At 50.8% G+C, this 13316-nt stretch overlaps 1 protein-coding gene across 7 annotated transcripts in view; it reads left to right on the forward strand.

Moving 5' to 3' along the window:
- CAMSAP1 (calmodulin regulated spectrin associated protein 1) overlaps window positions 1–13316 on the forward strand; it is a 59168-nt gene that overhangs the window by 29806 nt on the left and 16046 nt on the right. For 4 of the 7 annotated variants that reach the window (XM_035015470.1, XM_035015472.1, XM_035015471.1 and 1 more), the window contains exons 4-8: window positions 591–671; window positions 1701–1733; window positions 4350–4491; window positions 12641–12780; window positions 12870–12966. In XM_035015470.1, coding sequence (XP_034871361.1) covers window positions 591–671; window positions 1701–1733; window positions 4350–4491; window positions 12641–12780; window positions 12870–12966 — 493 coding nt within the window. The remainder of the gene's footprint in view (window positions 1–590; window positions 672–1700; window positions 1734–4349; window positions 4492–12640; window positions 12781–12869; window positions 12967–13316) is intronic. The other 3 variants (XM_035015474.1, XM_035015475.1, XM_035015477.1) reach the window with 1 other exon arrangement.

Here is a 13316-nt window from a genome sequence, read left to right on the forward strand (position 1 = left end):
AGAGTTGGAAGCTCAACCGACCGAGCCACCCAGGCACCCCTCTATGATATTGCTTTATGATTGCCATTTTGATTTTATCTTTGGGTTAATCATTTGGGAGAGAATACTTTAATTTCTAATAAGTTGTATTAGTTGTTTAAGGGCTATACAGTCAAATCTTATGATTAAAGTTGATTTGGTGTCATGTGTCAATGGGTAGGGAACATGTGAGCCACCTGCTAGGCTCTGCAGCAGGCCGTCCCAGCCACACGGTCTCAGCAGTGGCGTTTGCTGATGGTGACCGCTTGTACTATTTGTGCGCCCCAGGCGTTCAGCGATGCGACCCATTTGACCCTGTCGTGAGGTGGCGAGCGTCACACTGGATTGGAGAGGCACGGAGTATTTCCTGGAGGGGCAGACCAGCTTTGGTCTCCATGTCGAGCCGCGATCATATGGAATCCATATATTCCTGCATACGTGTAATTGGCCTAAATGATCCCTGCATCTAAGGGAATGCAGACAAGCGAGGTGGGGTCCCTGGGAGGAGCAAAGATGCGGATTTGAAGATACGGAAGCGATTGCCCTTTTAATGCATTTTTTTTCTACTTCAGGTAAATCTTAAAATGAGAGAGATAACAGAGAAAGAAGTTAAGTTAAAACAGCAGTTATTGGAAAGTCCAGCTCATCAAAAGGTAAAGGGTAAATTTAATTATTCTGGAATGCATCTAGTTAATGTTGCTCCCGGTTTTAAAGAATAGTGTCAGTGTTCACTACTTGCTTATTCTTAATTTGCCCACCCCTCTTCCTGTTCCCCCCCCCCCCCCCCCCCCGCCCAGGAGCGAAGCTCCGAGGTCCCCTGGCAGACTGGCTCCGTGAGGGCCTCGGGGGCGGGCATAACAGTGCGCTCCTCGTTTCTCCCTGGCCGGGGTGGTCTTGTGTTTCACGTGGGAGGGTGAGGGAGATGTTGGGAGGTATTGGAAGCTCAAGAATAGGGGGCATACAGCATTACCTGGGAATTAGCTTCTAGATTTCACCGGTTGAGGAGAAAATTGCCTACTGTCAAAGGTGCCTTGAGAATCCCTTCTTTTGCTCGTGAGGTCCAGCGTAGCTGGTGGTGTATCTCTAAAACCCTGCCTGGAATTCAGACAGATAATGTTATGTGTCTCACGAAATGACACAGGTGGTGCATTATCCATTCTGCTCATTTCTGTCCTTTCCTTCCCCTGTGATAGTATTTTTTTGCTAAGCAGCAGATGTGTGACTGAAGCCACATCCCTTAAATGCATGTGCGATGTGGCCCAGTCACGTCTGTGGTCTTGGCGTCCCCTTGCCTCCTTCATTTGCTCCTGGACTCTGGGGATGCCATGGGCACCACACCCTGGGCCACACTTTTGTGAGCCTCCTTGTTCTTCGGATGGGCACAGACGACGCACTGAGCGCCTCTCCGAGCTGCATTGGCGTCTGTCCTTCACGGTGCCCGGCCCGTGCCGTTTCCGGGGTGTTCTTTCCTCCCGCAGAGGCTAGTGCTGTGGGGGGGCCTGTGACCTTCCACGTCAGTCGTGTGATGATAGAGGGCGTCCAGGTCACGGGCACCGGCAGCTCTTACTGCTCAGAGGACGTCCGGCTCTCCCGTGGATGTTGTGTGACGGTGTGTCTGACGCGGTCCGGCCGTGGCCTGTCTGCTGACACTCTCTCCTGCTTCCTCCCCGCTTCCCGAGCAGTCCCCCTCCAAGTGGTACTGGAAGTTAGTGCCCGTAAGTGAACTCCGTGCATCCAGACAGCCATCCTGTTGCAATCACTTGCTTCCATTAAATAGCTGCTCACACTCGAACCTGTTTCTTTTGTTTAAATGTCCTCCTTGGTATTGTTACTGCTTTTCTACAGTACGAACCATAACCTGATTCTGGGCTCAGTGGGCTTTTTGTAGACCACACAGTTTGGTTTTGTCCAGTTTCTTAGGTAATTTTACAGATAGAGTTTAGTGTTTCTTCTTATGGACACTTATTTACTTGCTTATGTGATGGACATAAACGTAAATGAGAGGATCCATCTCTAGTCTAACGGATACCAGAAGGAATAGTCTAATTTCCAAGTTACTCTTGACATTTTGTCCTTCTGATGTTACCTTCCCTAATGGTGATATTTAACGTGACATCTCCTAGTAAGTGTGACACAGGTCATGTGATGGATGCAGGCAGCGTGCCTCGTGGAAGGCCTCTCGTGTGGCAGAGGGGGACTAGCCTCTCCAGAGATGTCTCCTGGGGTGTGCGGAGCACCCCGCCCGGGGTGGGGAAAGGGGCAGCCAGGCGAGGGTCTGAATTGGGTCAGCAGGGATACAGGATTTCTAGAATCCAACTTAACATTAAGTGTGAATCTTCCCATAAAAAGAAAGTTAAAAATCAGTGATTTGGATCTGTAATTTCAGCTGTGCTCCCCTTGGTGATGTGTTCTAGAAGCAGAACCTGTTTGTTACCCCATTCCTGTGGACAAATACTTGGCTCTCCCGGTGGTGCATTTCAGAATGGAGTTGTGGAACACAGGGCTTTCTGTAGACTCTAATTGCCCATTCCTTTGGTTTAATTACTGGGACCAGACAGTCCTTAGAATTTTATCAGGGAAATACCAAGGCTGTAAGCTGGTCGGTGGGATCCATGTGCTGAATTCTGCTTTGTGGCCAACTTTGGGGATAATTTTGCTTCTCTTTGAGATGTATTTGTAACAAAGAAGAGGACAGCCTTGTTATGAGTATGTATCTCTTCACTTCTTGAATCCTGAAGGCCAAATTGCTAAATAGGAAGTTTTGTTATTTAGTGAGGATATTGTCAAAAATTGGGCTGTCCTGGAGGAAGTCAAGTCTCAGCTGAGAGTCTCGTAGAAACTGTAAGATGCGACCAAGAGCAGTGACCCTTCAGCTTCCCTTGTAGACGTTGGTAGCCTCCAGTGCCCAGCAGGTGGGCTAGTGAGGACGGGCGCGGGAGGTGTGGTCAGGCCCGGCAGGCTTAGACATTTCACCCTGGTGCTCTGCAGCCTGGAGGTTTTAGAAACCTGACCTGAAGGTAATCGTACGAGCTCTCTGGACCCTGAAGTTCAGTTGTCTTCCCTGGCTTTAAACCCGTGCCTTCCATCTTCAGTGGAGACGCCATTTGCTTCACCGCATGCTGTGGTCGGTCCCCGTGCGTGCTGTCTCGTGTGTGTGGAAGCCCGGCCCGGCGCATGCCCTCCCGCTCTGCATGCCGCGCCCCGGGGGCCCCCGCGGGCCGTGTGCACGCCGCCCGTCGTAGCTGCTGCTGCGGGCCCTGAGAAACAAGTTAAAGTCTCCGTCAACACAGGCCTCAGGGACACGAAATAGACCCCATTCCTGCTTTGAAAGAATGTGTTAGATGTGTGTGATGCCAAGTTTCAGTACTGATTAGCCCACTCTGTATAGTTATTCAGACAACTTCAAATTCTCGATTGCTGAGAGATGGTTTTTCTTTGGGTTGAACCCCTCTGCAGTCTAAGTCTCAGAAATCCACAGTCGTTAGTATGGACTGCTGATTTTCTTTCTCCCGTTTGTCTCGTGTATTTTCTTTCCCCGGAAGAGATGCAGCTGTATTGTGAATGTTAATGCAGAAGAAACCGAGCGAGCGCACAGCGGGACACTGGGGACAGGCGCCTGCGTGGGTCCCCTCCCCTTGGTGGCTTGTGTGTCTGTACACTCGTCACCTGATGATCAGTGGTGGGGGCCGCGCTGGGAGGCTGGGGGTGGCTCGGAACACCGTGCACACCCTCTCCTGCAAAGGCAGAAGTATGGAAACTGTGGAAAACCACTTGTCTCAGCTTGCATGCGTTCAGTTTCCTGATGCTTTGTTGCATTTATTAGAGGGCCCGGTTGACGTATTCTATGAAATTTTGTCTAACCTGGTTTGGGGAATTTCTCAAACCGTACATTAATGTTGTTTTGTACCTTTCTTAATGGCTGAGGTTAATGCTGATAATACTGGGAAAAGGAGCAGTAAGGCGGCTCTCCGAGCCTTAGCTTGTTCACCATTTAACTTGTTTCTCATCCGTTCAGAGTGCGCGGCTTTCGGTACTGTGGCCGTGCCCTCTGCCTCCTCTCTGTGCGCCCTGCGGAGTGGGACAGCCCGGCGCCGTCGGCAGCTAGCTGCTGTCACCCAGGGTAGCCGTGGCACTCGGTTCCCTGGATCTTGGCATGTATGTGCAAGGCCGACTCTGTCATCCTGACATTTGAGCTTTTCCCATATGATTGCCATTGTTGTAAACGTCATCCAGCGGGCATTATGTTAGTTGTCAGTGCAACGGCCTGCCTGTGACATGGGTGGTCGTGGAGGCGCATCACGTGTAGACCGTTTTCCTTTTATCAACTACAGGTGCGCTATCGCCGAGAGCACCTGTCCGCGAGGCAGCCGCCCTACTTCCCGCTGTTGGAGGACCTGATGCGAGACGGCAGTGACGGGGCCGCGCTCCTGGCCGTGGTCCACTACTACTGCCCAGAGCAGATGAAGCTGGATGGTGAGTGCCGCACGTCCCTGGGGGTGGGCCTGAGCCCTGCAGGAGCGCCCCACGCACACGGGTCCAGGCGTGTAAACGGCGGCGGAGTAGCATGCTGAGTCCTTGATCCCAGCTAGGATATTAGCGTGTAGATTAAAAAAAAGACGAGGGTGATGTGCTTATACTTAACCTGCATTTTCATCTCATGAAGAAGTTGGATTTTGAAAGTATTTGGGTAAAGTCTTAGATATATGTGATTTTTCTTACATTTCAGAATGGTTAGGATTTTGTCCGTCTTGCTACAATTGGTTTAAAACACTTAGAACCACCGTGCCTGGGTGGCTCAGTCGGTTCAGCATCCAACTCTCCATCTCAGCTCAGGTCTTGATCTCAGAGTCGTGAGCTCAAGCCCTGTGTCGGGCTCTGTGCCCTACTTAAGAAATGAAACAAAACCAAAACCATCTAGAGCCTAGTTTGGGGATGGGCAAGTGTGGAATGCGTTTCTGAATGACTCCTGCACGCGTGGTGCTGGTGACAGGCCAGCTCTCAGGCGCCCGTGGCCCGATGGTGGGGTAGGAGATGAGGGTGGCTCCGTGGACCGCACGACAGCAGAGGTCTGCGGGGGCCTTGGGGACAGGAATTCTGATTGAGGTTTCCTAAGCATCCTTCCTCCTTTCTGAGGGAGGGAGGTACAGGCCAGGAGCATGCCCAGACGACTCCCTTATCCCTGAAATATTTGTGTTAGACCCTGACATCAGGGGATGGCGCTGCAGCTGGTCCTGCCTCAAGCAAGAGAGTGCTGGATTCTATAGTTTTTATAGCTAAAGCAATAGCTGAACTTGAGAGAAGGGAGAGTCTCAGGTTCCAGAGAGGGTCTCTATCTTGGAGTGAAAATCCCAAGTTGACACCTGTTCACCCTGGGGCCCACCAGGCCTCTCATGCTTATCTGGCCTCGGGGCCGTGTGTGTTTGGGAGCACTGTGACCAGAGCATGGAAAGGACTAGGAAAGGCCCACGCACCAGCCTTGGAAAGATGCAGGAGACTCGTTGGATGCCCGTGGCCCTAGGCCTGGGGTGGAGATCTTTCTTGAGGAAATGGAGCTGCCAGGATGGCTCCTGGGTGCAAAGGGGTTGATGTGTATGTTGCCCGTGTGGCAGGGGGAGGTTTCTTCTTGAACTGAGTCTAGCGCTGGTGGAAGCCTCGGGCCATGGCAGGAGGGAGAGTGGAGGTCTGCTTATGAGGGGCATCTCCAGGAGCCAGGGTTCACCGCGTACTCGCGGAGAACGACCACCCCACTGCTGAAGACGAGCTCCATGGGAAAGCAGGACCATGTGGGGAGGCAGCAGATACGACAGACAGGTTTGGCACCCAGGTGTGGGTGAAAAGGAATGTTGGAACGAGAACACAGAATGTTCAAAATGACGAAGGACATAAAAGAAGAGGTGGGAACCCGAAGAGAGATGGGGGAACCGGATTGTTCGGTGTGTGCTGGAACTTTCCCGTGCCCCCCGCACCTCGTTTTGTGTTTCCGTGCCTGTTGCCCTTTGTGTTCTGGGTATTTCTGGCTCACCAGCGCAGACAGTTCCTGCTTCAGTTGCGTCTGGCCTGCTCCTCTGACCTGTCCACTGGGGGTCTTAAGACAAAACGAGTTTCTAGCAGGAGGGAGTCCCTAGGACAGAGGCGGGACGACGTGGCTGTGTTGAGCCTCGTTGCATCCGACAGCGGCACATCAACGTGGGTTTTAAAAATGACCGAAGTACAGGAGGAATGAACAGAACAGAATCACACTCCTAAGTTCAGTCACAGAAACTGATGAAGCGCCGATACGAGTGGAGGAAGGCCACAGAAGATTCGGACACAAAGCGAACAGGCTTGGTCCAGTGCACCGACGGCCATGGAATATGCTCTTTTGAAATAAGCAAGCCCGGAAGCATCTATAAAAAATGGGCTTGATTAAGGCCCCCAAAGAAACCTTAACAGATTGCAGAGAATTGAAACTCTTTCTGCAGTGCATGCAGTAAAATGAGAAATCTTTCTCCAAACCTCTAAAATCTTTAATGCTTAGAAATCAAAGAAGATACTTTGAAGTACTTGTGGACCAACATCGCAGTCCTAGTGGGGTTCTCTAGTATGAGCTCCGTAAGGGCGGGGTTTCTTTTTTTTTCTTTTTTCTTTTTTAAAGATTATTTATTTATTTGAGAGTGCGCGTGCTCGCACAAGCAGGGGAACGGCAGGCAGAGGCAGAGGGAGAAGCAGGCTCCCCACCGAGCAAGGAGCCCAATGTGGGACCTCATCCCAGGACCCCGGGATCATGACCTGAGCTTCCTGAACTGAAGGCAGCCGCTTCACCACCCAGGCGCGCCAAGGGCAGGGTTTCTGTTTGTCTTGTTCAGTGACACATCCCACCCATCTCACCCGTGCCGAGGACAAGTTGACGTTCGGTAGACACTCGCTGTGCAGCGAATGAACAACACACACACAGAGCTTGTGGCGGGGAAGGGCAGACCTGTGGCCTCAGGACACATTCTGGAAAATGAGGAATTTTAAAAATGAATGAACTAGGTTAGTCTAGTGCATTAGAAAAGAAGTAAGCCCAAAGAAAGTTGAAGGAAGGAGAACGAGGAGTAGCTTTCTCTCTCCTTCTGTAGTCAGAAGTCCCCGACACAAAGGAGCTGAATTGCAGATTCCGTCTTGGAGGAAACCAGGACACATCTGGACCCTGAGCAGCAAGCACCTAATTAAGGAGCGGCGGGGAGCAGAGCAGAAGAGCTCGAGCCGGGGAAGGAGGCCGGCTCACTCCTGTAGAATCCCAGAAAGGCAGTAGAACAGACATGCTCGGGATGTGGGACACACTGGGGTCTTGGCAGGGGCGCTTGCGGTGAGGGTGCGGGGCCCTTCACCCCATGAGGGGGTGGTGACCTCCCCCAACACACCTCAGCAGATGGGCGACTGCTCTTGGGGGAAGCTGAGCCAGACAGCTCTCGTCTCAGACCTCTTACACATGGGCGGGTACGAGAGGGCTCATTGAAAGCTGGGCCTTGCGTTGAATTCTTTATACTGGAAGGTGAGACTGCTTCTCCTTTCCATTCGCCTGCCCCAGGGAGCCTCCTTCCTTCCTTGGCTCCACGATGTCAGTCTGCGTACATTCACAATGGGGAAGGACTCACTGATGAATGAAGGGGGTCTAGTACATCTACACAATGGAATGTCATGCAGCCATAAAAGAAGAATGAAATCCTGTCCTTTGCGACCACATGGATGGACCTAAAGGGTATGAAGCTAAGTGAAATAAGACAGATAAGTGTATAGTTTCACTTATATGTGGAATGTAAAAAACAAAACAAATACTGAGGACAAACTGGTGGTTGCCGGCGGTAGGGGGGCAAACTAGGTGAAGGGGGTGAAGAGTACAAACCTCCAGTTATGAAATAAGTCACGGGAGGAGAAGTGCAGCACGGGGAATACAGTCAGCCGTACTGGAACAGCCTGTGGTGGCAGGTGGTGACAGGCGGTGACCACACATACAGTGGTGAGCATTTCATAATGTGCATAATTGCTGAGTCAGTCTGCTCTACACCTGAAACTAATATAATGTTGTACGTCAACTATACTTTGAGAAGTTGTGCTGGGGCACCCGGGTGGCTCAGTCGGTGAAGCGTCTGCCTTCGGCTCAGGTCATGATCTGAGCCCCGCATGGGGTGCCCTGCTCAGCGGGGAGCCTGCTTCTCCTTCTCCCTCTGCCCCTCCCCCTGCTTGTGTGCTCGCTCTGTCTCTTGCAAAAATAAATATTTTTTAAAAAGTTGTGCTGATTTCCCTCTAATCTTTCTTGCTCTCATCGTATCAAGAGGAATAAATTAATGTGCTTGAAGACATTTAATTTTTACCAACATTTCTTGTATTAGGAATATTTAAGTGAACATATGTTTTATATCTCGTTTTATGGCATAATGACAATTTTTATATCATTGAATAAATAAATGAATTAATATACAGTGCTAAAAAAAAAAAAAGCAATGGGGAAGGAAAGATTCTCTGCAGAAACTGGCCTTGGGCAGAAGTCTCACAGCCGCAGCCCTCTGGTGCTCGTCCGGGAGAGGCCTGGCTGCTGCCCGCTGCCCCACTGCAAAGCCTACTTCCTTACCCTTGACTCCGGGCGGCCGCCGATCCCGCAACATTCAAGGAAGGCACCAGCCAGAACTCGAGGCCATGTCTGCAGAGGCCATGCAGGAGAGAACACGGGAGATGAGGGGGGCGGTGGATCTGTGGCCAGGGACAGGGCACCAGGGGAGACCGTCTGAAGGACAGTGCCAAATACAGGTGTGCGGCGTAACTGGGCGCCGACGGCCTCTGGAAATAAGACGTGGCTGCTGAAGTTTCAGAGTTCGCTGAAGTGCGTGCTGGAGGACAGCTTTGAATTGCTCTCCCAGAAAGTAGAGCTCAAAACACAGTGGACAGTGGGAGAGAAGAGGTGGGACAGTGAGAGGCTCCATCTGGACAGACAGGACAGGAAGGTGGGAGAACTTGGCCCGGACAAGTACAAAACGTGCAGAAAATATGCTGTTCAAAGCCGCTGCCCGCTTGTGGTGGGCGCCCCGGGAGCCCACCGGTTCTCGACGCAGACGGACTCCTGTGGGCCTGCTCCACCTATGTGGTCCGCCCTCGGGGCCCTACCCTGCCCCTGCCCCCCTCCGGGAGCCACTTGCCCTGAGTCCTGAGCAAAGGAGGACCTGTTTATAGTCCTTGGAAGAAGTTTTTAAACTATATTCTTAGATCCTGAGAATCAGTATAAAAATTGTGATTTCCTTGGATTGTTCATTTACTGCCAGTCCAATAAATGAATTTTTATAGACAAAGGAACGTAAAAATTCACTTGGAAGCGTGAAGGCCAAAGGGACAAAATGGCTGTTTTGTAACATTTTATCTGGATATGTTTAAATTTACAGGAGAATGTACAAGGAATTCCTGCTGTAGTTCTATCCAGATGTTCTCATTGTTACATTTTGTCAAGTGTGTGTTGGATTTCTCTCTCTGAACCATTTGAGAAGGACTTGGGGGACAAAGGCATTCTCTCATCACAGAGGGATCAGGAAGGTTAACGAGTTAACGGCGCTAGAACACTGACTAATGGTCCGAAATTCTGTCAGTTGTCCCTGTAGCGTGCTGTCCGCCTTGGTCCCAGCGGGGGTTCGGGCTCTGCACCACTCACTGAAGGTGGTCGTCAGCCCTCTTCGTGGTGTCCCATCATCGGGAGCCCGTTCCCAGTCTTTCTTGTCTTTCTTGGCCTTGACCTTTCGAAGAGTACAGTAGGTCATTTAGTTTGTGGAATGTTCCTTGTTTGGGTTTGTCCATTGTATCCTCCTGATGAGATTCAGGGTGTGCATTTTTAGCAAGAATGCCCCAGAAGTGGTGGGCCGGTGTTGGTGGCCCCTTGGGTCACTTGGTTCAGTAGGTGTTGCCGGGCTTCTCCAGTCTGAGACCACTGGGTTTTGCTTTCTCATTAATTAGTAATTTGGGGAAGGGGCTCTGAGACCGAAAGCCTGTTTCTCATCAGACTTTGACCTGCTGGTGGTCCCGTCCATTGGTGGTTTTCTCTCTGGACTTTCCTATTTGTCCTTTAGCCTGCCAGTGCAGGGGAGTGGAGTGTCTTCTTGCCACTGATTTAAGTGTTGATTTATATCAGGGGGTCTCCGGGGTTCCTGTTTTATCCAGCAGATTATAATCCATGTGTTCATTATTCTGTTGTGGGTTATCGCAGGTTTCAGGCAAGCTGATTTTGGAAGAATAAGAGCGTGGGTACTAGGCTCTACAAAGACCAAGTTTTGTTGAACTTTACATTGGCCAAACCAGGTGGTTTGGGCCCGGGAGAGTCATGTGGCCTGAGGAGCGGGACCAGCGGTGTTCTGGGGGCTTGGTGCTGGTGAGGCGCACTGTGCTGTGGACGAGCAGCCATCTGTGGGGGAGGCTGTGAGGTCCCAGTCCACCGGAGGTGGGTGTCCCTGCCTTGGGTGAAAGACCTACACCTGAAAAGGAAAACTTAAGAATTTTGAGAGGAAGATATTTTTAGGACATCGGTGTTGGGATGGATTACTGAAATTACAAAAAAGCACAAGCAATAGAAAAGACACTACATTTAACCATATTGTAGTTCAGTGTGCTGACAAAGGAACAAAATGAAATGATAAATGATACCCCTGAAAACATGTTTGGAACAAACATAAACTGACAAAGGATCGTCGCACAGTCTTTTCGTAATCGTGGTGAGTAAAGAATTTGTACAAATGAGTAAGAAGAAGGTGAACAACCTAGAGAGTGAGAGCAGGCTTTTGGTAGAAGAGAAAGTCAAGAATGACACCACACCAGTGGTCAGGGAGGTGCCATTTCACAAGGGGGATTTCATGCCCGTCCAGGTGGCAGGAACTCCGAGGCCTGCGGACTCCCAGGTGGTGGTGGCAGGGGGCCGTGAGCAGGCAGCCGGTGTGCGGAGCGTAGCTCGTGGTCCCGCCCGCCCCTTCTCGGAGTATTGCACGCACAGAGAGCGCACACAGATTTGGTTCTCACGGCGTAATAGTGAGGATTGTAGGATGCTGTCTAGCTGTTCACATGAAGGTCTAAAATGTACTCGCATCCACGTAGACGGACTTGGAAACATAAACCTGAGCTTGGGGGGAAAACGGGCTGCAAAATGGCAGGCGGAGTGTTACCATGAATGTAAATTTAAGAAAGCCGGGTCATTGGTGTAGTGTGGACGGACACACAGCTTGGTGGCTGCACCACAGCCCACGCTGGAGGGCTCACGCAGCTGGAGGAGAGCCGTTGCCCTGGGGTGGGGGTGGGTTTCAAGACTGTCTGTGGGGGGCGCCTGGGGGGCTCAGTTGGTTAAGTAACTGCCTTCGGCTCAGGTCATGATCCCAGGGTCCTGGGATCGAGCCCTGGGTCGGGCTCCCTGCTCCGCGGGAAGCCTGCTTCTCCCTCTCCCACTCCCCCTGCTTGTGTTCCCTCTCTCTCTCTGTCAAACAAATAAATAAAATCTAAAAAAAAAAAAAAGACTGCGGTATTTTCACCGAAAGAAAAGATCTGAATCAGATAAGGTGTGGTATCATTTTTTCCATCTGCGTAGAGGGTACTTGGGAATCTGGTCCTTACATTTGTAATGTTACGTAATCTGAATTTTAAAATAAGGGTGGGTTTCCGAGCACGGTCAGTGCGCATGGTTACTCAACTTTGAACAGGTTTGTCTGGAGAGGTGACAGTGCGGGCCGTGGCGTCAGACCGGGTTCCTCCGTGAATGTGGCACACCGCACATCTCGCTTGTCGCGCTTCCGAACTCTTGGCAGTGGCTTCTTTTTAAAAAGAGTTACTTTAAAATAAGTTCTGCTTCTGGCATTCTTTTCTTACGTGTGTATATTTGCAGGCAGAACAACTCTTAAGCGCTCAGTGCAGCTCCTTCCGTGTTCGTCCTGAGCTGTGTCTCGTGTCTCGTGGTACTTGTCCAAGAGCAGCCGGCTCCCAGCCCCCCAGCAGTTGGACTCCTGGGACCTGAGGCACATGCGCGAGTTGACCGCTGGAAGGGTCTGGCATCCTGCAAAACGGTGTACCTGGGGATTGTCCCGCCCCAGGTGGCCAGTGGCCAGCAGTCCCAACCTCTTTGACGAAGGGAGACTTCTGCTGTGTGTTGTCTCCTGATTTTTTTTTTTTTTTGTGATTAGTAGTATTCGGTATTATTCCTTGGATAGCCCGACATTTCCTGTTCTGTACCCTGTCCGTCCCCCCCAGTGGAGATCACTTCGTGCAGAGGACTTGCAGTTGGTGAAGGAAACGCGGTAGAACACTAACCAGCTTTGTGCAGCAAGGCCCTTTTAGAAACTGCAGGGTGGTGCTGCTGTCCATTTCAGAGCCCCAGTCTTAAATCTCAGATAGTTTGTTACGCTTTTTAGATGTTAACAGTTAAATTCAGCTCCTGGCGATTCGCAGATCTTTTTTTGAGTGTTTTCCTGCTGTATTACGGCGTCACTGTCATGTTTACTATGTTTAAGTCTGAAATGTTACCCTTCTGTACCCCACCGTTCTCCCCATTCAGGATGCGTTCAGGGCAGAATCAGACACACGCCGACATGCACTTTCGAAGCAGAGTGTCTTCGTGGTAAAATGTTCTTTTGTTTTTATTTGTCAGACATATGCTTGAAGGAGGTCACATCGATGGCCGACAGCCTGTACAACATCCGGCTTCTGAGAGAGTTCTCCAACGAGTACCTGAACAGATGTTTCTATCTCACCTTAGAGGACATGCTCTATGCTCCCTTAGTGTTGAAGGTAACCGTGAGTTATTGAAGACACACTGTTCAAACCCATGAAGGAGTAAGCTACTTATCGCGTCCGTGGTTCTGTTTGTTTTCTTGTAGCCGAACGTTATGGTTTTTATTGCCGAGCTCTTCTGGTGGTTTGAGAACGTCAAACCGGATTTCGTTCAGCCCAGGGATGTTCAGGAACTGAAAGATGGTGAGTGACAAGCCTTTGGGGAATTGACAGTGGGTTTTGTCCGAGAGATGCCAGGTACAGAGCTCAGAAGGTGCCCGTCACGGGCCTCTACCTTTCCGTACAGGGTGGTGTTTGAGTGCTTCCTCCTGGAAACACAGAGACCTATGTGGCTGTCTTCGCTGCCTGTCTGCGGCTTCTGCGTGTGGCCCACAGCACTTACTCAACAAGCTTTTCTGCTCGGGGCCTGTGCTTGTCCTGTAAAATCAGAATCCCAGCTTACTGGGAGAGGAGCTTCTGGGTGGTTCCCATTAGTCTCCTTGGTTGGAAAGTAGACAGCTCCACTCTTGTCCATGAGGAAGGAAAAAATCTGT

This window comes from Mirounga leonina, unplaced genomic scaffold (genome assembly GCF_011800145.1).
Source record: "Mirounga leonina isolate KUSES-001 unplaced genomic scaffold, KU_Mleo_1.0 Mir_170, whole genome shotgun sequence".
Lineage (NCBI taxonomy): Eukaryota > Metazoa > Chordata > Mammalia > Carnivora > Phocidae > Mirounga > Mirounga leonina.